The 24,741-nt window shown below is 48.3% G+C and overlaps 1 protein-coding gene across 1 annotated transcript; it reads right to left on the bottom strand.

The window, feature by feature from the left end:
• Positions 1-1,243: 1,243 nt before the first annotated feature.
• Positions 1,244-23,363, bottom strand: SLC22A17 (solute carrier family 22 member 17). The gene is made up of 10 exons (XM_083472698.1): positions 23,053-23,363; positions 21,007-21,346; positions 18,937-19,040; positions 14,543-14,697; positions 12,170-12,335; positions 10,798-10,931; positions 10,110-10,215; positions 7,807-8,030; positions 5,363-5,474; positions 1,244-3,186 (listed from the first exon to the last, which is right to left on the bottom strand). The coding sequence occupies exons 2-10, from the start codon at positions 21,334-21,336 to the stop codon at positions 2,871-2,873; spliced, it is 1,647 nt and encodes a 548-aa protein (XP_083328824.1). The 5' UTR covers positions 21,337-21,346; positions 23,053-23,363; the 3' UTR covers positions 1,244-2,870.
• Positions 23,364-24,741: the final 1,378 nt, after the last annotated feature.

Genomic DNA, 24,741 nt, shown 5'->3' with positions numbered 1-24,741 from the left:
TCACTGCTTGGAGTTGATGGGAGCAGGAGTCCTGGACCAACAGGTGCAGAAAAACAGATGTGTGTCCCAAATATTTTTTTACCATAAAGGGGTATGTGCAGGGAAGAGTATTGTGGGATGCTGTAAATGTGGGTCTTGTCAGAGTGCAGCCCTGTCTTTTTGCATGTCGAAAGGACAAAATATGCTCTGGAAAGGAGGAATGAATGAAAGAGGTGCCAGAAGTCCCCTGCTACAGCAGACTAAAAAAATGAACAATCGGGTACCATAATAGAAAGCAGGGAGATTGAAGTAGAGATGCGTAAAGGTAAAGGGACCCCTGACCATTCGGTCCAGTCGTGACCGACTCTGGGGTTGCGGCTCTCATCTCGCTTTATTGGCCGAGGGAGCCGGCGTACAGCTTCCGGGTCATGTGGCCAGCATCACTAAGCCACTTCTGGCGAACCAGAGCAGCGCATGGAAACGCCGTTTACCTTCCCGCCGGAGAGGTACCTATTGATCTACTTGCACTTTGATGTGCTTTCGAACTGCTAGGTTGGCAGGAGCAGGGACCGAGCAACGGGAGCTCACCCCGTTGCGGGGATTCGAACCGCCGACCTTCTGATCGGAAAGTCCTAGGCTCTGTGGCTTAACCCACAGCGCCACCCGCGTCCCTGGAGATGCTTGGGTGGGTTTAAAGAATTTTTACATGGCAAGTTGTGAGATGAGCAGCTCCCATTTACTGCAAAGTTTGGAGATTTCTCTCATTTGCACATCAAACAGGGAAATGTGTTTCTGCAGCAACTTTGCACCTGCCCTGTTACCAGCATTTGAGCAGCAAACTTGTTGGGCATGCCATACAACTCTGCATCAAAAGAGACCCAGTAGGCTTTTCCATGCAAGGACCTCTCAGGGCAGCCTTTTCTCCAGATCTACAACTCCCATCAGCCCCAGGTTAGGAGAGGATGCTTTAGGGCAGGGTAGCCTCTGCACACCCCCCCCAAGGTCTTGAGAACGCCCAACTCCCACCATCCCTGCCCATTGGCCATACTGTCTGGAGTGGGAAGGAGCTGAAATATCAGGAGGGCTGCAGGCTCCCTACCTGCGCTTGAGGGAAATGCTAGCCTTTTTTGGGGGGGGGGGGTGTCCTGGCACAGTTGCTGTTCCATGTTGAGGAAAGACATCAGTTGCAGTTGCACCCAAACTCCATGAGGAACCCAGACAAACGTTTCTAGCACCGCCAAAATAAATGGGGCAAAGCAAATGATTCTCAAGAAGTGCCCCCCCACTTTAATTTGTATTTAGCTTATTAACAGTCAGTAGTTTGTTTCCCGTAGAAAGCAGCCAACCGTCTTCCCAGAGTCTCCTGTGTGGGTTGTGTTTTGAGTTGCCCAAAGAGCAGGTGGAGTGGCCCAGTCTGTTACTTCCCACATTCAGGCATCTCTCCCCAGCCCCCTTCCTCCTTGGTGATAAAAATTAGCATTTTCCTTGGGCCCAGAGGGGTGGAACAACCAATTGTACCTGATGTGGTGTGCATGTCAATGCTTTATAAAGTATACAAATAGGCAGGGAGGAGGGAAGAGAAGGAATTAAGTTTCCAGCTCTCTGCTTCCTTTTGGAAGTAAGGAAGCAGAAATCCAACAGGGTTTTGCTCCTTCCAGGATGGTAAAACGGGGATATGCCGCCCAGCTTATAAGAGGCAATCCTGACCCCCAAGTATTGAGTAATGGCCATGGAGTGCAGCAGGGGATTGTGGGATAGGGATTGAGTGAGCAGCCATCTTTCTCAAGATCATGGAGAAGAATATAGAACAGCCCACTTTTAAAAGGCTCTTGCTTCCATTTTGGGGTTAAGTCAACTCTGGCAAGAGTGACATTCAAAGCCCTTTGTACACGGAGATGTGCTATCAAAACGATGACTGAATGTAGTGCATAGGTTGAAAGCTCTGACCCTGACCTTGAAACTGGCCCGTAAACGTTCCATCTTGGCCTCAGTTTCCTAAAACTGTGAAATGGGAACAGAAACAATCTGATCCGAATGAATCCTCTACGGTTCAGTATCTTGGAGCAAGTTATACCCCCAAGATGGTTAAATATCCAATACTGTACGGATGTTTTTTCCAGACTGGAAAGCAGCCAAGCATTTTAAGGGAAAAACTACCAAAACAGATGGGAGGTGAGGAAACACCTCTCTAAATCTGGCACCCTATTATTTCTGCCAGGGCTCCTGGGCCTTTTAACACCTGACTGCCAGAAATCTGGCAGGGAAATAATAATAATAATTTATTATTTGTACCCTGCCCATCTGGCTGGATAGCTTTCTCTAGTCCCCCGTTCTCCAATTTGGACAGAGCTTCACCTGTCAATTTCCACTTGAAGAGACGGTCAAGACGAGGGATCAAGGCAAATAGCTGCTCTTTCGGGGCAGGGAACTCTGAGAAAGGACCTGGCTTTCTGGAAATACTGTACCTAGGAGCTTATTATTATTGCACACAGAGCGGTCTAGTTTTGTGAGGGTTCGCCGTCCCAACCACGAAAGCCTGCCTGGTCAGGGTGTGTGTGTGGTTTTGGGCCGGGCCTCGTCTGGTGAGCCACACCGAATCGCCAACTGAACTGCGTGTGTGCGAGGAGCGGGGGCGAGCCAGTTTGTAGGCTTATAAAAAAATAGAAAGGAAAAAAGATAAATGATCGGCGTTGCGGATGGTTTACCCCCACCCAGCCTGCGAAACGGAGGAAAGGGCAGCTCTCCGGCAGAACGAAACGGAGAAAAGTGGAGGTCGCTTGGCAATGTCTTCTTCTGCCCTTGCGAGGCCTCAGCGAAGTCCCAAACCAGGCAGCGGGCAAAGGAGGTCCAGATCCAGCCAGGGCGTGTGTACGGCGGCGGCAGAGGGTGCATCAGCTGGCCGGGTTCGGCGTGGACAGCAGAGGCACGTCGTCCCGCCGGGTGGCTCCTTCCGAGTCCCGGCTCTCTCCTCCTCCGGCCCGGCGTAGCAGCGAAGGCCTCCGGTAGAGTTCCCCGTCGCGCAGGCCCTCGGGCAGCCCCTTCCGCTTGCTCTCGGGCAGAAGCATCAGGCAGAGGAGAGCCAGGATGTTGAGGGAGGCCAGGACGATGTGCTCGAGGAAAGAGCCGTGTTGCTCTCGCAGCCGCAGCAGAGGGGCGCTCAGGCCGCCCAGGGACGCCACGGCCAGGATCAGGCCCAGGCCCTTGCCCCTGTGGAGGGAGAAAGAGAGAGGGCCTTGGTGACGCGATCATGAAACCAGTTGCCATAGGGACGTTATTGCCAAGGTCGCGGAGCTCCCCGTGCCTCAAGGCCAAGGCTGAACCAGCGGCAGGAAGGGCTCGGCAGATGTTGTTAATCCTTGCTCCTGCGTTATCTAACAAAGTTCTCCAAAACAGGTGGCTAGAGAAAGAGCTGTGAGCGGAAGGGGGGTCCTTTTCCCAAGGCTGCCGTAAATGGAACGAAAGAGAATATAGAATTGTCGACTTGGAATGGGCCCTGAGGGTCATCCAGACCAACCCCCTGAAATGCAGGAATCTGAACTAAAGCCGCCATGCCAGACGGCCGTCCAACCTCTGCTTAAAAACCTCCAGAGGAAGGGGAGTAAACAAGCATGAGGGTGAAATGGAAATTCTTGCGTTCCTAAAGTGCTTGGTGGCTTATGGAGTTTCAAAGGGCTCTGCATGACATTTGACTTGGGTTAGTCGCAAAACGTTACGCAGGGCACTGAAAGATGAATTCCGACTGCTAAATACACCTCAGCTTCTGCCATTCGCCTGCTTTCCTCGCTCTCGGCATTTTAGAGAGTTCAGCAAGCTGTGCCCATGTGCCGATATTCCCAGTCTTAAGGACTAGAAACTTACTTTATTTTATATATACATAATTTTTATTACATTTTCTGTTTTACAATTTAGAATACTTATTTAAACATCCTTAAAATATCAGTGAACTTCCCTTCTTCTCTTTCCATGGTTCATTTTGCGTATCATAAATCCCTGAATATTTTACAAAAACTATACCATTCAGTATCCCATTATTACATCCGTCAAAACTTACACAGTTGAATTTATCTTAATGCTGCCAAAGTTTTCAATTGTACAATTTGCCCCCATATATTCAATAAACATTTCCCAATCTTCTCTAAATGTATGTTCTTCTTGTTCTCTTATTCTGTATGTTAAGGCTGCAAGCTGCGCATATTCTGTCAGCTTAAGTTGCCATTCTTTTTTAGTTGGTACCTCGCTCATTTTCCAGGGACTAGAAACTTTTTATTTAAAAGGACAGCATGGTTTTCATGAAGCAGAACTCTGTCCTAATACCAGTACCAAATTCTTTTAGTTTCTTTTCGATTTTTATAGTTCTTTAGATATACCTTCTGTTTTAATACTTTTTAGCTTTCCAAAACGTTTTATAGATTCTAAATGATTGCGCTCCACCCTACTTATGCTAGTCTATGACTGTAATAAAGATTTGACTGATTGAGTACCAACTTCTGTGCATGTGTGGCAATGCCGCACAAATTTATAGAGACACAGGAATATACTGCTGGTCCATCTAGGATTCCCAGCCCTACCTTCAGATGTGAGGAGCTGAACCTGGAACCTTTCAAAGCAGGCATTAGACCAGGCATGGCCAAACTTGGCCCTCCAGCTGTTTTGGGACTACAATTCCCATCATCCCTGACCACTGGTCCTGTTGGCTAGGGATGATGGGAGTTGTAGTCCCAAAACAGCTGGAGGGCCAAGTTTGGCCACGCCTGCATTAGACCCTACTGAGCTACGGCACTTCCTCACCTGCAGCTGCTGGGGAAGCGAGATAAGGAAAGCAACAAAATGGCCACAATATGAGGGCTAGAAACATGAAAGAGAAAAATGGGGGCCAAGGCGGCTGTTCCCAAGCAGTTGTCGAATGAAGGGTGGACTGTGCTACCAAAGGAGATATAGCCAGGGTGGAGTTATTTGGTTTTTTTAATAAGATATTTATTAAGATTTTTTAAAGTATAACAACAAAAAAATATAAACAAAAAAAATAACAAAAATACAAAATAAAAATAGTTAAAAAACACACAGATTTTCCATTACTTATTTTCCTTTAGCTTGTTTCCCGGACCTCCTCATACCTCCCTTTTTTGTATTCCACTTCCATCTGTTGAATCAGCAAATCCTTACCCTCTTTAATTATCCTAATCTTGATCTTAAAAATAATAGCATTAAATTTTTACCTATTTATAACTCCAGGGTGGAGTTTTAAAATAGGGCCACCTTCTCGCAGTTTCCCAACTCCCCGTCCACAGCCTTACATGATGGTACAGCTTCTTTCCCCCAAAGACTCCTGGGAGCTGTAGTTTGTTAAGGGCCTGAGAGAGGCCTCTCACTCTCTCCACCTCACCTGATCACGGTGGGGATGACCTCGGAGGCGAAGAAGATGCTGAGGGATCCAGCTGCGTGGGAGGAGAAGAGGCCAAGGATGGAGAAGGTTCTCCGCGCAGCATCGTTGAGATCTGCAACGCGGAGGGAGGGAAAGGGCAGAAACGGTGAAAAGGAGACATCAACCGGTCCCTAAGAGAGGTCTCAACCAACAGAAGTGGCTCCTAATATTTTTCCACTCAAAGCAGAAGAAGCTTATCTGTTCACTTATACCTCTGTATAATACAGTGGTACCTCGGGTTACATAAGCTTTGGGTTACATATGCTTCAGGTTACACACTCCGCTAACCCAGAAATAGTGCTTCAGGTTAAGAACTTTGCTTCAGGATAAGAACAGATATTGGGCTCCGGCGGCACGGCAGCAGGAGGCCCCATTAGCTAAAGTGGTGCTTCAGGTTAAGAACAGTTTCAGGTTAAGTACGGACCTCTGTATATCAAAAGTATATAATAATACTTTTGGCCTTTAACTATCTGTGGTCTTTTCAAAGTGGGTGGGGTGTTTTTAATGTATTTCTTTATCCTCTTGGTTTTAATATATCTATGTGGCGTCTTCTGTCTGTCTGTCTATCTATTTGTAAGTTGTTTTTTGCCCTGGGCAAGATAAGGCAACTAACCAATTACTGTATGATCATTATTCTTATGGTGGTTCAAAATGTGAAAACACAAAAATACATAACCTACCAACAAACAATAACAATAATGAATAATAATAATATGCAAATTAAAACAAGAAAAATGTATCCTTTGAAATATAGAAATTACGTGCAAAGACATGACACTAGTTAGCCCTGCACAGGTGTGACTCAACAGGGCTTTATATGTTCTTCTTCTTCTTAATTTCATTTTTAACCTATGTTATATTTTTAAGGAAAAAAACCTTGAAGCGGTTTACAACCTACATTAAAACATCAAACAAAACAATCCAGAATAAAACACGACTGAAGAAAGTCAGGTATACATTCAAAGCAACATGCTTAAAGGTAAAGGGACCCCTGACCATTAGGTCCAGTCGTGACCAACTCTGGGGTTGCGGCGCTCATCTCGCTTTATTGGCCGAGGGAGCTGGCATACAGCTTCCGGGTCATGTGGCCAGCATGACTAAGCCGCTTCTGGCGAACCAGAGCAGCGCACGGAAACGCCGTTTACCTTCCTGCCAGAGTGGTACCTATTTATCTACTTGCACTTTGACGTGCTTTCGAACTGCTAGGTTGGCAGGAGCAGGGAGCGAGCAACGGGAGCTCACCCCGTCGTGGGGATTTGAACCGCCGACCTTCTGATCGGCAAGTCCTAGGCTCTGTGGTTTAACACACAGCGCCACCTGTGTCCCTCCCACAACATACTTAAGAGAAGATAATATCTTTAAGAGGTTTCAAAAGGAAACATTGCAAACGAGGTCAACTACAGAATGCACAGATAACACAGATAAGTTAACACCACCACCACCAACAACAACAACATTATCTTAAACATGTCAAAAGAAAGCATCACTAAAGGAAATGCACATTTAAATTCATTCACAAGAGGCTAAAAAATTATCACATGCATAGAAGACACTGAGAGTCAGGCCTAGATCAAGCAGTAGCTCCTCACCTGCAAGTGTGCTATTTCAAAGGGGTGCGACCCATTCTAGATTGCAACAGACTGAACTCTGCCTCTCTAATTACAGAATTGCATACTGACTGTACCTCTGACTTCTATGGATTGAGCTTCACTATGCTGGATTACATTTTACTAATTTGAGGGGCTGTTTCTGCCCAGCAGCAACCACTCCATCTACATTTTTTTAAAAAGATACTTTATTTTATTTTGACAAAGTAATAATCATGAATAAATAAGAACAAAAATGTGCACCCCACCACTAAGACCATTCCAACTATCCAACCTCCCAAAATTTCAACCCCTTTCCGTTTTATTCTACAGGCACCCTCCATATCTCCTCAGAATAATTTCTCCTGCATATTTCTCCTGCCTTACCTTAATGGCACATGTTAATTTATCATTCACAGCTATACCCCACTCCTCTTTATCCCATTCTTCCATCTTATATCCTGCCTGCCCCTTCCACTTCCTAGCTATAATAATTTGTGCAGCTGTCAATAAATTTGTGAGCAAGTCCTTCATAGCCTGCAAACCTTCCACCCCATCGTAAATTGATAATAACGCCACCCCTGGACTTTCGGGTCAGCTTCCCATCTACATTTGATGGGGAAAAGAGAATAAACAGGACTGGTTGTTATCAGCCTACTGAGTCCTCGATCTGCGGTCATGTCTCCGCAATCTGCCTAGTGCATCGTTCTGGAATGGCAGAGGAACCCGGCAAGACACATCTTCATTTTGGGCGTGACCATGATTGCAAATGAAACTCCTGAGCAGCTTTTTTTGGAAAAGGAACTCGAAGCGACTTACACTCTCCCAGGCCCAGCAGGATCAGGGAAGCGATGCCGGCCAGCGTGGTGGTGAGGAGGAGAATCCCGCGGCGTCCGTAACGATCCACGCTCAGGCACAGGAAGAGACAGGCAAGGCCCGCACTGCCGGATGACAGCAGGTAGGAGAGGTAGAAGTTGGCCCGTGGATCCTCCAGGGATTCCCAGGCCAGCAGGTAACAGTGGCAGATGGCGTGGGCGATGAATCTGGAGAGGTGCCATGCAGAAAACAACAACAACATCAATGCAAAATAAAAAAATTCCTTCCAGTAGCACCTTAAAGACCAACTAAGTTAGTTCTTGGTATGAGCTTTCATGTGCATGCACACTTCTTCAGATACACTGAAACAGAAGTTGCCAGATCCTTCTATATAGTGAGAAGGTGGGGAGGGGTATTACTCAGAAGGGTGGTGGGAATGGGAGATTGGCAGGTAGCTGAGATGAGCCTGTTGACGACTCTTAACGACTGCAATAGGTCTTACAGGAAAAGGCAAGGGGTGAGAAGGTGAAAAATGGCTTAGTCATGTATAATGAGATAAGAATCCAATGTCTTTGTTCAGACCAGGTCTCTCCGTGGTTTTAAGTTTGGTAATGAGTTGCAATTCAGCAGCTTCTCTTTCCACATCAATGCAGTTTAGTTTTTTACAGTACAGTGGTAAAAGGTAAAGGTAAAGGGACCCCCGACCATTGGGTCCAGTCGTGGCCGACTCTGGGGTTGTGGCGCTCATCTCGCTTTATTGGCCGAGGGAGCCGGCGTACAACTTCCGGGTCATGTGGCCAGCATGACTAAGCCGCTTCTGGCGAACCAGGGCAGCGCACAGAAACGCCGTTTACCTTCCCACCGGAGCGATACCTATTTATCTACTTGCACTTTGATGTGCTTTCGAACTGCTAGGCTGGCAGGAGCAGGGACCGAGGAACGGGAGCTCACCGCATCACGGGGATTCGAACCGCCGACCTTCAGATCGGCAAGTCCTAGGGTCTGTGGTTTAACCCACAGTGCCACCCGTGTCCCTTTTTACAGTGGTACCTCGGGTTAAGTACTTAATTGATTCCAGAGGTCCGTTCTTAACCTGAAACTGTTCTTAACCTGAAGCACCACTTTAGCTAATGGGGCCTCCTGCTGTCGCCACGCCGCTGGAGCACGATTTCTGTTCTCATCCTGAAGCAAAGTTCTTAATTTGCGGTAATATTTCTGGGTTAGTGGAATCTGTAACCTGAAGTGTATGTAACCCGAGGTACCACTGTATATCCAATTTTGGGGGGATTGGAGGGAATGAAAGGTGTCCCAGAAACTACAACTAATCCAGAATGCGGCAGCCAGACTGGTGACTGGGAGTGGCCACCGAGACCATATAACACCAGTCCTGAAAGACCTACATTGGCTCCCAGTATGTTTCCGAGCACAATTCAAGGTGTTGGTGCTGACCTTGAAAGCCCTAAACAGCCTCGGTCCAGTATACCTGAAGGAGCGTCTCCACCCCTATCATTCTGCCCGGACACTGAGGTCCAGCTCTGAGGGCCTTCTGGCGGTTCCCTCACTGCGAGAAGTGAGGTTACGGGGAACCAGGCAGAGGGCCTTCTCAGTGGTGGCGCCTGCCCTGTGGAACGCCCTCCCACCAGATGTCAAGGAAATAAACAACTATCTGACTTTTAGAAGACATCTGAAGGCAGCCCTGTTTAGGGACGTTTTTAATGTTTGATGTCTTACTGTGTTTTTAATATCCTGTTGGTAGCCGCCCAGAGTGGCTGGGGAAACCCAGCCAGATGGACAGGATATAAATAATAAATAATATTAATATTAATAATATTGAAACAGCTTGCGGGAAGAAAATGCATCCAAACCAAAAACACCCCAATGAAAAACAAAAAGAAAACAGAAGAAAAAAAATTAAAGCAGCAGGAGTTTTATAAATATAAAAATCATGGAAACGTAGAGTTGGGAGAAAATAACAGGGAAAACTGACGAATATCTTTAAAAATATTTTAAAAAGAGCAACCAAACAGTGACCCACTCAGCTTTGATAAAGTTGTAAGTGGTAGTGCGTAAATCTCATAGTTTCTCTCAAGGGAAGTTGAGATGAAATTGTATGTTATAAAAAGGAAAGGAATTAGGACCACTGGAATGGTTATATGTATTCTAGATCCTTGCATGGTGTGATGGCGGATTAAAAGTTAAAAGCCACCTGGTGGTCTGTGATCTTGCCCCTCCCCCCCCGTATATACCTCCCCAACCCCCACCAATGCCAAGACTTTCTGGTTCAGGACAAAGATAGGTGAACTTACGTAGTGAAACCGAGGATGAGAACATTCTTCCAGATGTTTCTGCAGGACAGAACGGCCCGGAACGAAATCTGGGCTGCAGCGGGGAGGTGGCAGGCATTGTCAAGTTCTTCAGAAGCAGATTTAGGGGGAAACACACAAAATAAAGGAGTTGAAAAGGGCATTCCACCCATGAGGAGAAGCTACAGCCACACAGCTCTCCTCCTGTATTGCTCCTTTTACTAAAATCTATGCAAAGTCTTCATTGAGCCCCATTTATTAAATCTGCCAGGACAATCAAAAGGCATCTCTCGCTTTCAAAACTCGCCGGGAATTGACCCCAGACATTTTGCAGCCTCCCTCTTTGGAGTTCGTGACAGGCCTATAAATTCTAATTTTCTTGCTGCCTATATAATCTCTTGCGACTTTCATTTATGTTGTTCTGCCCTATAATATGTATCTGAATAAATGTGCTTTAAAAATAAAATAAAATCCCTTTGCTTTCTTAATGCTGGCTATTGTCCGCCTCAATAAAGGTTTGAGAGAGATATATATATTTCTATAAATATTTTAAAGGGGCAGGTGGAAAGGAGGGCAGAGGCTTCCCACTTCACCTAGAGGCCAGTTCTTCAAGCAGAAATTGGCATGCCCTCTGTAAAGGCTCCCAGTCTTTGGATCAAGGCCCTCTGGGCATGCTCTTCTTGAGACTCACCTTCCAAGGCCTCCTGAGCCTCCGACTCCTGGCTGCCACTGCCCTGAGCCAGGGCTATCAGGATCTCCCTGGCTTGGGCTGTCCGTCGAGTGGCCAAGAGCCACCGGGGTGAGTCTGGGTACAATCCAGGGCACCTAAGCAGGATCGGGACAAGGGGGGGGGGAAATCAGGGGTATCAGGCAGTGTTAGAAACTGAGATATGAAAGCCAGGACCTAAATGACACCTTAAACCTAGGTTATGGGCGCAACAACCGAATGTCTAGGCACACTTTTTAAATAACAATAATACAAAGCTGAAAATGGACTGCAGCTAAAATTTTATATTCATATTTTGCATGGTCTAATCCTCGTCTGAAGACTGTAGAAAACAACAACAACAACAACAACAATTTATTATTTATACCCCGCACTACAAAAACAACAATTTATTATTTATACCCCGCCCATCTGGCCAGGCCTCCTGAGCCACTATGGGTGGCTCCCAACAGAATATTAAAAACACGATAAAAGATCAAACATTAAAAACTTCCCTAAACAGAGCTGCCTTCAGATGCCTTCCAAAAGTCAGATAGTTGTTTATTTCCTTGACATCTGATGGGAGGGTGTTCCACAGGGTGGGCGCCACCACCGAGAAGGCCCTCTGCTTGGTTCCCTGTAACTTTAATTCTCACAGTGAAGGACCTGCCAGAAGGCCCTAAGCGCTGGACCTCACTGTCCGGGCTGAACGATGGGGGTGGAGACGCTCCTTCAGGTCTACTTGGCCTTTGAGGCCGTTTACGGCTTTAAAGGTCAGCACCAACACTTGGAATTGTGCCAGGTGGTAGTTTCCCGTGCCGGGTGCAACTAGCAAAAAGGCTTTCAGCCTCATTATAACAACGCCAAATTATAATACAATTAATAATACCAATCATTCAGATGCCAAATTATGTAATTTAGGTGGTCCCCCGCATGCTAGAATTGGTGGTTTGATGATTTACTTTATTTTTGCGTCCCCAAATCTTATGAATTTCAATTACGCTCCAGGCAAAATAGCAATCCCTTATACAACAACCGCCCAACAATCATTCGTACTGACACATTAAATGATTTATAAATCTACAGATGAAGCATTCAAACTATATCCTTGTTCTTCCTGCGTGTGGCAAGTATTCTGTCCGTGATGTTTCTTTTCTGTGCTTGTAAAATATTATGTTTACCTTTTCCCGGTTGTTGTTGTTCTCCTTCATGCCTTGGGCGGAGCTAATATCCCATTCTTATAACGAGGCTATTATTGCATTATTGTAATTGGAAACTAATAAAAATATTATCCCCCCCCACAAAGGCCTTCTGCCTGGTTTTGGCGAGGGGTTTCAGTGACGCGGCCACAACTTACCCATAGAGGAGGCAGAGGCCCAGCCCAGCCGCCATGACGCCCTGCAAGACCCTCCAACCGCCACACGCCAATGCCAGCCCCAGAAGAAGGAAGTGCCCCCCGACCATGAGGAGGTCTGCCGCCATGGTCACGGGCAGCCGCTGGGGGGGACAGCACAGCTCCAAGCCTGGAAAAGCGGAAAGGAAGAGAGGCAGTGGGCGAGTCAAGGCATGGCCAGGCAAAAAGGACGGGGGGCAAATTTCTAAGCTGCAATTAAATATTTTCCAGGGGTAACAGAGTGGCAGTTGACATGGAAAACAATGAGAATGCCAGATGAAAACATCAATGAAACTCCCTAAACCAGGGGTGCCCAATCATTTTTTGGCCATGCCCCCACCTAGGTAAAGGTAAAGGGACCCCTGACCATTAGGTCCAGTCGCGGACGACTCTGGGGTTGGGGCGCTCATCTTGCTTTATTGGCCGAGGGAGCTGGCGTACAGCTTCCGGGTCATGTGGCCAGCAGGATTAAGCCGCTTCTGGTGAACCAGAGCAGCGCACGGAAACGCCGTTTACCTTCCTGCCGGAGCGGTACCTATTTATCTACTTGCACTTTGACGTGCTTTTGAACTGCTAGGTTGGCAGGATCAGGGACCGAGCAACGGGAGCTCACCCCGTTGCGGGGATTTGAACCGCCGACCTTCTGATCGGCAAGCCCTAGGCTCTGTGGTTTGGACCACAGCGCCACCCACGTCCCTAGTATGCTCCACCTAAGTATCTCTAAAATCCTGGTGCACCCCCCCCCCATGACATATAATTCTTAATATTCAAAAAGTGAACTCCTATTCACATGGAGGAAGCCTAAAAGGCCATCAACTGTTAATAACTCATTCTCGAATTTCCCTCCTTAAAAATCAAATTGTTGGGAACCACGGCCCTAAAGCTAAGTAAAAGAGCAAAACTAAGTGCAGTCTTGGATCTTGAACACCTTGGCTCCCGAATGATCGAAACCTGGAAGTGAGTGTTCCAGTTTTCGAATGGTTTTCGGAACCTGAACGTCCGACGGGGCTTCCGATTGGCTGCAGGAGCTTCCGGAACGGATTCCGTTCGACTTCCAAGGTACAACTGTATCTCACAGAGTTAATATTTCAGAGTCAAACTCCTGAAAGGCCGTAGCTCAGGGTTAAAGTGTCTGCTTTGGACGCAGAAGACCCCAGATTCAAATCCCTGCAGGCATCTCTGGGTGGGACTATGAAATTCAGGAGAGCATTTTCCAGTCTGCTAGATAAGGTCATTTTCTCGCCACTGCCCCCTTGGTTCCAGCAACTTATCTCCAGTGCCTACTCTGTAAAAATGCACGATAAACCGTGGTTTGCACAATCAACTAAGGAATATAAGAACACAAAACAGCAACAATCCATTGCACCTTTAGGTTAAAAAAAAGGTAAAGGACCCCTGGACGGTTAAGTCCAGCCAAAGGCAACTATGGGGTTGTGGCGCTCATCTCGCTTTCAGGCTGAGGAAGCCAGTGTTTATCCATAGACAGCTTTCCGGGTCACGTGGCCAGCAGGACTAAACTGCTACTGGCACATGGAGGACCGTGATGGAAACCAGAGGGCACGGAAATGCCGTTTACCTTTCCGCTGCAGCGGTACCTATTTATCTACTTGCACTGGCGTGCTTTTGCTAGGTTGGCAGGAGCTGGGGCAGAGCAATGGGAGCTCACTCCGTCGTGGGGATTTGAACTGCCAACCTTCCGATCAGCAAGCCCAAGAGGCTCAGTGAGGTGTGGTGGTTAAGAGTGGTGGACTCGTAATCTGGGGAACGGGGTTCGCGTCTCCGCTCCTCCACATGCAGCTGCTGGGTGACCTTGGGCTAGTCACACTTCTCTGAAGTCTCTCAGCCCCACTCACCCCACAGAGTGTTTGTTGTGGTGGAGGAAGGGAAAGGAGAATGTTAGCTGCTTTGAGACTCCTTCGGGTAGTGATAAAGCAGGATATCAAATCCAAACTCTTCTTCAGTGGTTTAGACCACAGCGCCACCCGCGTCCCAACAATCCATTCCACCTTCATTCAAACCCCAATTAAAACTATTGAATGAATGCAACAAAAATGATTTGTTTTAATTAGCAACCAAACAAAGCTGGATTCAGTGCCGGCAGGCTGTCAAGTCGGATGGTCATTTACACCTGCTGCCCCTTTCCTCTTCGCCACCCCCCTAGTGAAACCCACCGTCCCCCACGGGGCCACAGCACCCATTTAGAGAACACTGAGCTAGGTGCACCAATGACTTGATTCAGCACAAGGCAGTGTCTTGTGTTTCCTACGCTGCGGCCTTCAATGGAGGAACCCTCCCAACCGATGGATTCGCTTGCGCAACGTAGGAGAGGATACTCACGGCTAAGGTAGAGGGAGAGCTCCATGCCCCCCAGCATCGCCCCCCAGAGGCAACGGCCCAACATGAAGACGGAGGGCGAGGCGGCAAAGGCAGCCAAGACGCCCGCGGGGCAACCCAGAGCCAGGGCCAGGAGGAGGGTCCCGCGCCGCCCCACGCTGCGGATGAAAAGACAAAGAGGGTGAGAGGTTGCTCTGCCGATTCTTCTCTCTCTCCTTCCTAGCCCAAGCTCCTCCGAGTCTTCCACAAAGGTCTGGATACAAAGGTCAGCTTTGTGACTTTCTTGAGGAAGCAGCTAAGCAGTAAATCCAGGCTCAGGGATTTTTATTATTATTTTCATCAAGGTTCGGGGATTTATTTATTTTTTAATTGTAAGTTGCGTGTCCTCGTTTCTCAGTTTGATCCTTTTAAATGGTTTTGTATGTTTTGTGGTAGAGTCGTACCTCGGAAGCCGTTCCAGAAGTCCGTTTGACTACCAAAATGTTTGGAAACCAAAGCGCGGCTTCCGATTGGCTGTAAGAAGCTCCTGCAGCCAATCGGAAGCCGCGGAAGCCCCGTCAGACAATCAGGTTCCAAAGAACGTTCGCAAACTGGAACAGTTTGCAGCATTTGGGAGCCAAAACGTTCGACTCACTAGGCATTCAGGATCAAAAGGCACGACTGTATTTCATGCACTGTGACTTGCCGTTATTTTTATTGATCGTAGTTTAGTAATTTTTGTATTCTGGGTCTTTATTGTAAACCGTTCAATTATTACTTGCTGGTATTTAATTTTACTTTTTCCTATACCTGAATGGATTATTGAATATTGCTTTGTTTGGTTTAAGTCATTCATTTTAAAGTTATGTTTTTATTACGGCTTTTTTTGAACCGGATCAGATTGTTGTTTCGGGTGTGGTTTTTAGCTGTCTTGTTTTGTTGTTTCTTCGGCTCGCAAACCACCTTGTGCAGAGTAATACAGAAATGCGGGGCACAATTTAAAAGTGAAATGAAATGGGGGGGAAATGAAATCCTGAGCAGAGTCCCTAAGGCGGTTGCACGGTGCCTGGTACGCCTCTTTCCGGCAACTCTTGCAGCCAAGATGGCGTCGAAAGTCTCGCTCTGCTTTTCCTTGTGCCACACCAGCAAGAAAGAGATGGGCGTCTTATCGTCTGGGAAGCGCAGGACTTCCACCGCTCAGGCTTGGGCCCTGTGGAGGTCACTTCGGGGCTTCTAAAGCAGCAGTCTGACTTCACCCCCGGAGGCGCACTCCATTGAGACAGAGGGTTGCCAGCAGCAACCATTAAGAAGAGGCTGGCTGCTGGATCACAGGCCAAAAGGGGTTTCCATCTCTAGCCCACCATCCTGTTCTCACCAGACGTCCCAAGGAGAAGCCCCAAAGCAGATTTTTAAAAATATTTATAATTTATTAAGGTGATTTCAGTTAAAAGAAATAAAGAGATACGGGGGGGGGGAAGTGAGAGGGCGTAAAACAACAACCACAAAATACACATAAAAGAGAAAATATGCAATAAATAAATGAGAAAAGGTTATTTATGTATGCCACTACTGCGGACTGTGTTTCGTTAGCCCTCAAATGGAAAACGAGGGAGGTCCCAACTAAAGAAGAGCGGCAACTTAAGCTGACAGAATATGCGCAGCTTGCGGACTTAACATACAGAATAAGAGAACAAGAAGAACATATGTTTAGAGGAGATTGGAAAATGTTTTTTGAATATATGGGGGCAAATTGTGTACACTTGAAAACTTTGGCAGCATTAAGATAAATTCAACTGTGTAAGTAAGTTTTGATGGATGTAATAATGGTATACCAAATGGTTTAGTTTCTGTTAAATACGCAGGGGTTTAAGATTTGCAAAATGAACCATGGAAAGAGGAGAAGGGGAGTAATTGATATTTTAAGGATGTTTAATTTTTTATATATCTATATCTATCTATATATCTATATATAAAATATAATCAATATATATAATATATTGTATAATCACTATACAATATTCCCAGACATTCTTGTATAAATTGGTGCTTATGTAAATGTGAATAGCCTACCACATTTTGCATAAACTCATTCCAGATGTTATTGTATTCATCCATACGGAGTCTGCGGCTGCGTTCATAAATTACCAGTGATGTCCTATTGTCAGTCCATTGACTGAAGGGTAAAGGTAAAGGGACCCCTGACCATTAGGTCCAGTCGTGGCCAACTCTGGGGTTGCGGCGCTCATCTCGCTTTATTGGCCGAGGGAGCTGGCGTACAGCTTCCGGGTCATGTGGCCAGCATGACTAAGTTGCTTCTGGGGAACCAGAGCAGCACATGGAAACGCCGTTTACCTTCCTGCCGAAGTGGTACCTATTTATCTACTTGCACTGGCATGCTTTCAAACTGCTGGGTTGGCAGGAGCTGGGACAGAGCAATGGGAGCTCACCCCGTCACAGGGATTCAAACCACCGACCTTCTGATCGGCAACTCCTAGCCTCTGTGGTTTAACCCACAGCACCACCAGCACTGAAGGGTATCCTATCTTTATTTTCCCCGTTCCCAAAGCAGGACTTGAGTATAGCAGCCCTCTCTCCGCATTTGTGCCCCCCCAAAACTGGCACTCAGAGCCAGGCTGCCTCCAACAAGGGAGATGGAACATAACTATCGTCGCTAGTAACCGACGATAGCCCTATAGCCTCCATTCACCTGTCAGATCCTCTTTTGAAGCCACCCCAGCTGGTGGCCATGAGAGGAATGCTGGGAGATTCAGGAGGCAAAAAAAGCGCGTGCTGCTTCTCACAGGGCCGGGTTAAACTGTGGAACTCACTCCCACAAGAGGCAGTGACGTCACCAACTGGAATGGCTTTCAAAGAACGCTGTACATGGTCATGTACAGGGCCGGATTTAGGTCTGATGAGGCCCTCAGCCACTGAAGGTAATGGGGCCCTTTATATGTCCAGTTGTCCTTTGTCAGCAACAAATTGTCGCTGTTTTTTGTGTTGAATATATGCTATATGGTAATTTATGGACCTCATAGGTATCTCAAGCCATTTGCCCATGTTGCCACGCAACCAGTCCATGCAGAATGTAGGCACCCTATATATAGAAAGGAGCAAAGATGTGGTGGTCAGGTGGGATTGCTATGAGGAATTATGAAAAATGCAGCATGCCATTGTGCCAGCGATAAAAGCATTGCTTTGACTGGGCTTGCGCCACTTGACATGATTTCTGATCAAATCCCACAAGCCTTTGCACCTCTGCCATTTTCTTTCGCTACACCTGACAGGCACGTATAAGCATTCTGAAACACAGACCAGTTGCTTCACCAGGCCATAAAGAAAGAAGGTAGCTTTGATGTAGCTTTTGTTAGTTTTGCTAATCTTTAGATAGATCTTAAGGGCCAGGAACAGAGTTTACATGGAGATGGTAAATGTGTCTTTCTTTCCTATGGGTTTATGACCTTCGGGGGTACTAAATGCATTCGTCCTTGGTTTCTGTTTATTTAGCTTAACCATGTATGCATGCTCAAGTAGGAAATAGTTTCTTTGTAGTTAAAAGGATTTCTCTGATCTGACTTTGTCCCACGTGGGGGATTTTTCGAAATGCTCAGAGGAAATCTGATTGGTTCTTACAAACGCTATGTTAAGAGTTCTTTTGTTAATAAAACGGACCTGGGCTGGGGTGTGGCAGGATTATTATTCGCACTTCCTCCCAGAGTCTTGCTGGCCAAGCCTTGTGTGTATTTTATTAAGCAGGGTCCAATCCTTCCTTTGGCATCGGAATGCAACACAAACCAGTGATATTTTAGGGAGCAAGCTAGGCCCATGACTTACATCATAGGAGCCTACACAACACAAAACACTGTTGCTGTATGTCGGTTTTGTTTTATTTGTTTTTTATCTTATATTTTGGAAATGGACATCCACTTTCTTCTCTCTTTAATTTTTTTTGGGCCCCCAAGCTATAGCTTGTTTAGCTTATACAGTGGTACCTCAGGTTACATACACTTCAGGTTACATACGCTTCAGGTTATATACGCTTCAGGTTACAGACTCTGCTAACCCAGAAATAGTGCTTCAGGTTAAGAACTTTGCTTCAGGATGAGAACAGAAATTGTGCTCCGGCGGCGCGGCGGCAGCAGGAGGCCCCATTAGCTAAAGTGGTGCTTCAGGTTAAGAACAGTTTCAGGTTAAGTACGGGCCTCCGGAACGAATTAAGTACTTAACCTGAGGTACCACTGTACGTAAATATGGAACTGATCATGTAGGATAGAAGCTGAAATGGATGTGCTTGACTGAATGGGCCCGATCCGGCAGGCTTTCCTTATGGATCTCGTGGGAGCAAATGCCATCGTCTTCATGACAAATGGCTTCCCCTGCCAGCTGCCCCATCGACAGGCCCGCTGCCTCTGGCTTACCTGTCTGCCAGGTGTCCCAGCAGCAGCGCACCTGCGGCAAAACCCAGGAGGAAGCAGAGCTGCTCCAAGGGAACAATCCATCCACGGAAACAGTCCAGGGACCACTGAGGAGAAAAAGAGGTTAAAAGCAGCGGAACAATGGAGAACATGAAGTTTATAGGAGGGCAGGAATATGGGTGGGTGCATGCAGCCCCTCTCAGAGGTCCAGAGAGGCCTGGGTCACTTGCAGCTTTTGAGGCCCATAACTGTAACTAAAATAAAAATAAAAAGGACCACCAGCCAGTAGAGCAAGAGACTCTTAGGGTTGTGGGTTCAAGCCCCATGTTAGATTCCTCCATTGAAGGGGGTTGGACTAGATTGCCCTCGGGGTCCCTTCGAACTCTATGATTCCGTGACCCCCCACAAAAAAAGAAATCCAGCTTTCCCCCGTACCAAAGAGTGAGTGGTTTGTTTCTATAATCAGCTGATGGGAAAGGTCTAATCTTGTGCCATCAGAACCAATATATTTATTAACATTTATATGCACATTTCTCAGTACAGTGGTACCTCGCAAGACGAATGCCTCGCAAGACGAAAGAGTTTTTCGTTTCTTGAGTTGCTTCGCAAGACGAATTTCCCTATGGGCTTGCTTCGCAAGACGAAAACGTCTTGCAAGTTTGTTTCCTTTTTCTTAAAACCGTTAATACCCAGGGTGCATTGCTTGAAGAGGTGCAGTTGCGACTTGACCGTGCTTCGCAAAACGAAAAATTCGCAAGACGAAAAAACTTGCAGAACGAATTAATTTCGTCTTGCGAGGCACCACTGTATTTAATATGCCAAAATCTTTATCAGCCATATAGATTTTTACCAAATGCTTCTCTTATTTGCTTAAATTTGCAGCTCTGAGTTGAGAGAGTTGCAACGCATTTTGGCTCGCATGTAAAAACAGGTTGCAAAAGTTACCAATAACCCCCAAATGAACAAGGATCTAAATTTGAGATCCCAGAAGTCCGGGATCAAATTAGCCCTGAATGGATGTGTCAGGGAACTGACATCAGAGGCACGGGAGAAGGAGAGGGTCTCTGATTCTGCAGGAGAAGGTCCCAGCGCTAGGGGGAGACTCAGCTGGGAAGAAGGGAAAGAGAATGAGTGTAACACCAGGGATCCAGAAGAGCAACGGGACAGGGAGGTGCAGGGGCTCCAGGACTCTTCGTTGGAAGTTAGTGAGGAGAGCCCAAGCACCCCGCTGCCCACGCCCACCCTGCGCAGGAGACTCCCGCGCAGTGAAAGGCGGAAACGATTGGGCGTCAAACAACTCTTATGTTGGCAACGCTTTAAGAAACGCCCACAGACAGATTCTACGAGTGACTGAGGGCAGCCACGCTGAGATGGGCTGTGCAGTCCGGATGGTTTAACCAGGAAATCTAATGCTCAAACGGAGCAGGATTACGCACGAGTAACTCCCAACCACTACAGGATGCATTATTGCGGCAGCAGACGTCAAAGAGCTGGAAGGGAGCATGGGGCAAGTGTGACCTACAAGTGTGCCCCGCATGTTCCCCGATCCTGGTTTCAGGACGGGAACAGGGAGAATAATACCCCATACATGCTCAGGAGCACTCCTGTCGCCACGGCTCAGATGCAATCTCCCCATTATTATTATTATTATTATTATTATTATTATTATTATTATTATTATTATTATTATATCATGTGATTCAGGGTTGAGCCAAGCATTGAAAGCCAGTTTGTGGACTGGCTCCAATTAAGTGCTTTGTGTAGGAGTGAAGGAACATGTTCTGTAAGAAAGTTTCTGGCACTATATATATGTGTGTGTGTCTGCCTCCTTTAAAGAGCTAAGAACAGGCATAACTGGTTATTCCCACTCCGTCCATTTTATAGGCACAACCACCATGTAATGCAGCCTAGCCCAAGAGCACACTCAGTTAACTTCCTGGGGATTCGAACTCGGGTCTCCTTGGTCTAGCACGAGAACGACTGCACCCTTCTGCCACTCCTGGGTACGGCGAGGGTGGGGGGCCAGGAAGTGGACCTGGGTGGCAACGTCGAGAGGGGATTTGGGGCTCTCACCTCGGTCACCGGATTGTTGGTGAGAGCTGGGAGACCCCCGTATTCCCAGCTCTGGCAGTGGGGGTCCGAGCAGGTTGCGTTGTCCGGGAACCGGGTGCTGTTGGGGTCCCGGCAGTGGCGTGGAGGCGTCAGAGTGAAGAGGGCGTCCGAGCCGGCTCCGAGCCCCAGGAGGAGGCATGGCAGGCAGGTCAGGGCCAGGAGGAGGCGCTGCCTTCGCCCCCCAGCTCCCAGCCGCCCCAGAAGCCCCTCAAAAGACGGGGGTCCTTGGTCAGAAGCCGCAAAGTCCCTCCGCGGGCCCCCAGGGTCCGGAGTCGGGGGGCTGGTATCCATGGAGCAGCGTCTGCAGTGAGAGAAAGAGCAGATCATAGAATTGTGCAGTTGTAAGGGACCCAAGGGACGCGGGTGGTGCTGTGGGTTAAACCACAGAGCCTAGGACTTGCCGATCAGAAGGTCGGCGGTTCGAATCCCCGCGACGGGGTGAGCTCCCGTTGCTCGGTCCCTGCTCCTGCCAACCTAGCAGTTTGAAAGCACATAAAAGTGCAAGTAGATAAATAGGTACCGCTCTGGCGGGAAGGTAAACGGCGTTTCCGTGCGCTGCTCTGGTTCGCCAGAAGCGGCTTAGTCATGCTGGCCACATGACCCAGAAGCTGTACGCCGGCTCCCTCGGCCAGTAAAGCGAGATGAGCGCCGCAACCCCAGAGTCGGTCACGACTGGACCGAATGGTCAGGGGTCCCTTTACCTTTAAGGGACCCTCAGGGGTCATCTAGCCTTACCCGCTACCATGAAAAAATTGTTGACGCTCGACAACATCTCTCTACACCAAGGAGCCTTCAGTCGAGAACAGGGGTCCCCAAACTTCGACCCCAGTTGTCAGACTATGGCCAGGAAGACCTGGGTTCGAATCAGGCATGAAGTTCCCTGAGTGAACGTGGGCAAGTCTCATGCTCTCTGCCCAGCCTCCCTCTCAGGGTTGTTGAGAGAACGGAAGTGAGAGGAATGAACTGTGCACGTAGCTCTGACCGCCTTGAAGTGTCCCCCACCCCCTTAAATGTAATAATTAACTAAATACAGTACTATGCCATCGAGGTCAACAATAAAGCAGCCAGCTGCTCGGGTTTCATCCCGCAATTCCCCAAATGAAAAGAAGCGTAAAAGGTGGGATGAATTAATTAGGGGGAACAGAAGGACTGGAAGGGAGGGAGGGAGGAGGGCAGGTGGCAGGAACAGGGAGAGCCTGGAAAGGATACAAAAGGGGGCTGGACTGTGGGGCAGAGGAGAAGAAGGGGTCCTCCACACTTATCTTGCTCAGGGGTAAAGCATTTGCCTTGAATGCAGAACGCCCCCAATTCAATCCCTGGGATGCCTAGGGTGAACTATGGGTTGAATGAAGGGGGAAGGGGGCGGGCACTGTGGTCTTGCGTAGTGGTTAGAGTGTCCTCGGACTAGGACCCAGGTGAGAGACCTGGGTTCGAATCCCCACCTGGCTACGAAGGCGTGACCTTGAGCCCAGTCACCCGCCTCTTAGCCAAACTTACTTTAAAGGAGTGGGGTGGCGTGGGGAGCACCATAAAGCCCACCTCCTTGAGGAAAAGGTGGGGATAGAAATGCAAATACAGGGGGCAGAGGTGGAGGTAAGCAAAAAAAATCGGGTGGGTGGGGAGGTTTCGCTGCAGGGAGGGAAACTCATAATAACTGCGTGTGTTTGAAGGGTGGGGAGGGTTCAAAAGGGGAGAAGGGGGTGTGGGCGATGGAGGGAGCCGGGAGAGGGAAGGGGGGTCCCATGGCGTGGAGAGCCGAGGCAGGCCTCCTGTTTCCGCATTCCGGGTCCCAGGGAGGCGGAGAGAAAGAAAAAATAGGGAGAGGGAGAAGGAGGCGGGACATGGGGGGGGGGTAGCATAAGTCTTGGGGGAGAAAAGAGAGAAGGGCGGATGGATGGATGGATGGATGAGGCCGGGGGAGGGATGGAGAGGGGGGCGCGCAAAGAGGGAGAGATGGAAGGAGAGAAAGGGAGACAAAGGACGGGCGCCCCGGGTGCCCAGACTCACCACCAGGCGTGGGGCGAGGGCGGGTGGCAGCGCTCCGGGAGGGTCCCCATGGGCGAAGAAGGGGGCTGGAGCGGTGGCGGAGGCGGCCGGGGGGACGCTGCGCCCCGAGATCGGGCTCCGTGCGCCTCCGGAGGCTGGGATCGCGCAAGGGGGCGACGCAGGCCGGGGCGGAGCGAGGCTGCCTCCGCCCCACACGGCCGCGTCCCCCGGCACAGCCTGCTCCGCCCCGCAACCTCCAGCCGGGCAGGGAGACCGGCCAAGGGCGAGAGCGCGATCCGCGGCGCCGCCGCCACCGGCGCTCCTTTCCCTCTCCAAATGCGTCACGCGCCCCGCGCCTCTTGGCGCATCAGCGAATCCGGATTATTCGCAACCCGTCTGCTCCAGAATCTCTTTTTGGGGTCTAGCTCAGCTCAGGTTTCGCTGGCTAACCCGGCGCAGGTGGTTGGGTCAAAGGGATCTCCTGGAATTGTTTGGCCTTGCCAAGGCAGTGTTGCGCAGTGGTTAGAGTCCTGGGCTAAATCTGGGTTCAAATGGCTTTTTGGCCACTAAGGCTCCCAGGGCGACCTCTCAGGAAGGTGCACTGCAGGTCTAACTCAGAATTGTCCACACTGGCTGGCGGTGGATCCCAGTATGTTTCCGAGCACAATTCAAAGTGTTGGTGATGACCTTTAAAGCCCTAAACGGCCTCGGTCCAGTATACCTGAAGGAGCGTCTCCACCCCCATCGTTCTGCCCGGACGCTGAGATCCAGCACTGAGGGCCTTCTGGCAGTTCCCTCACTGCAAGAAGCAAAGTTACAGGGAACCAGGCATAGGGCCTTCTCGGTGGTGGCACCTGCCCTGTGGAACACCCTCCCACCAGATGTGAAAGAGAACAACAACTACCACCAGACTTTTTAGAAGACAACTGAAGGCAGCCCTGTTTAGGGAAGCTTTTAATGTTTAATAGACTATTGTATTTTAATATTCGGTTTGAAGCCGCCCATAGTGGCTGGAGAAGCCCAGCCAGATGGGCAGAGTATAAATAATAAATTATTATTATTATTATCATCATCATCATCTCAAACCTAACTGGACACACCGGGGATTGAACCCAAGGCAGGAGAAGCAGATGCTCAACCTCTGAGCCCTTTTCTTAGCCTAATCTACTTCGCAAGACTGTTGTGGCGTGGGCACTGCTCCAAGTTCCTCAGAGAAAGGGACAGAAATGAAATTACTAATTGAAATGTATTTGGTGAAAAATAAATGCAACACCACATTGAAAAGCACGTGAATTCAAGACTCCGTTGAAAGGGCGGAGAGATTCTCTTGCTTAATTTTGCAGTGCAGTTTTCGCCTCTCGCTGGCCTTGGGCAAACTCTCGCCTCTGCACCTCACCAGTCATTCTAGGCCAATAAACAGGATTAGTGTTCACGTTCCTTCGCTTCTTAACTGTTTATAGGCACGTCTTGTAGACCCCGTGACTAAAGCATAGACCTGGGGCAAGGGTGTCAAGAACTGGAATTGCAGGAGGCAGATTTAGAAATATAATTGAGGTTTTTCAAAATTTTACAGGGTGGAACTCCACTAAACTTTACTCAGAGCAGCCCTGTCAAAACGAATGGACCAAATTTAAGTCATATTTCAGTGGGTATACTCTGAATTAAACTTAGTTGAATACCAGCCAGTTTTTAATTTTGCAGCTTTGAAAT

This window comes from Podarcis liolepis (genome assembly GCF_965112155.1).
Source record: "Podarcis liolepis genome assembly, chromosome: 13".
In the NCBI taxonomy this organism is placed as follows: Eukaryota; Metazoa; Chordata; class Lepidosauria; order Squamata; family Lacertidae; genus Podarcis; species Podarcis liolepis.
Note: the sequence above shows the minus strand (reverse complement) of the source record. Positions and strands in the feature narration are given on the sequence as shown.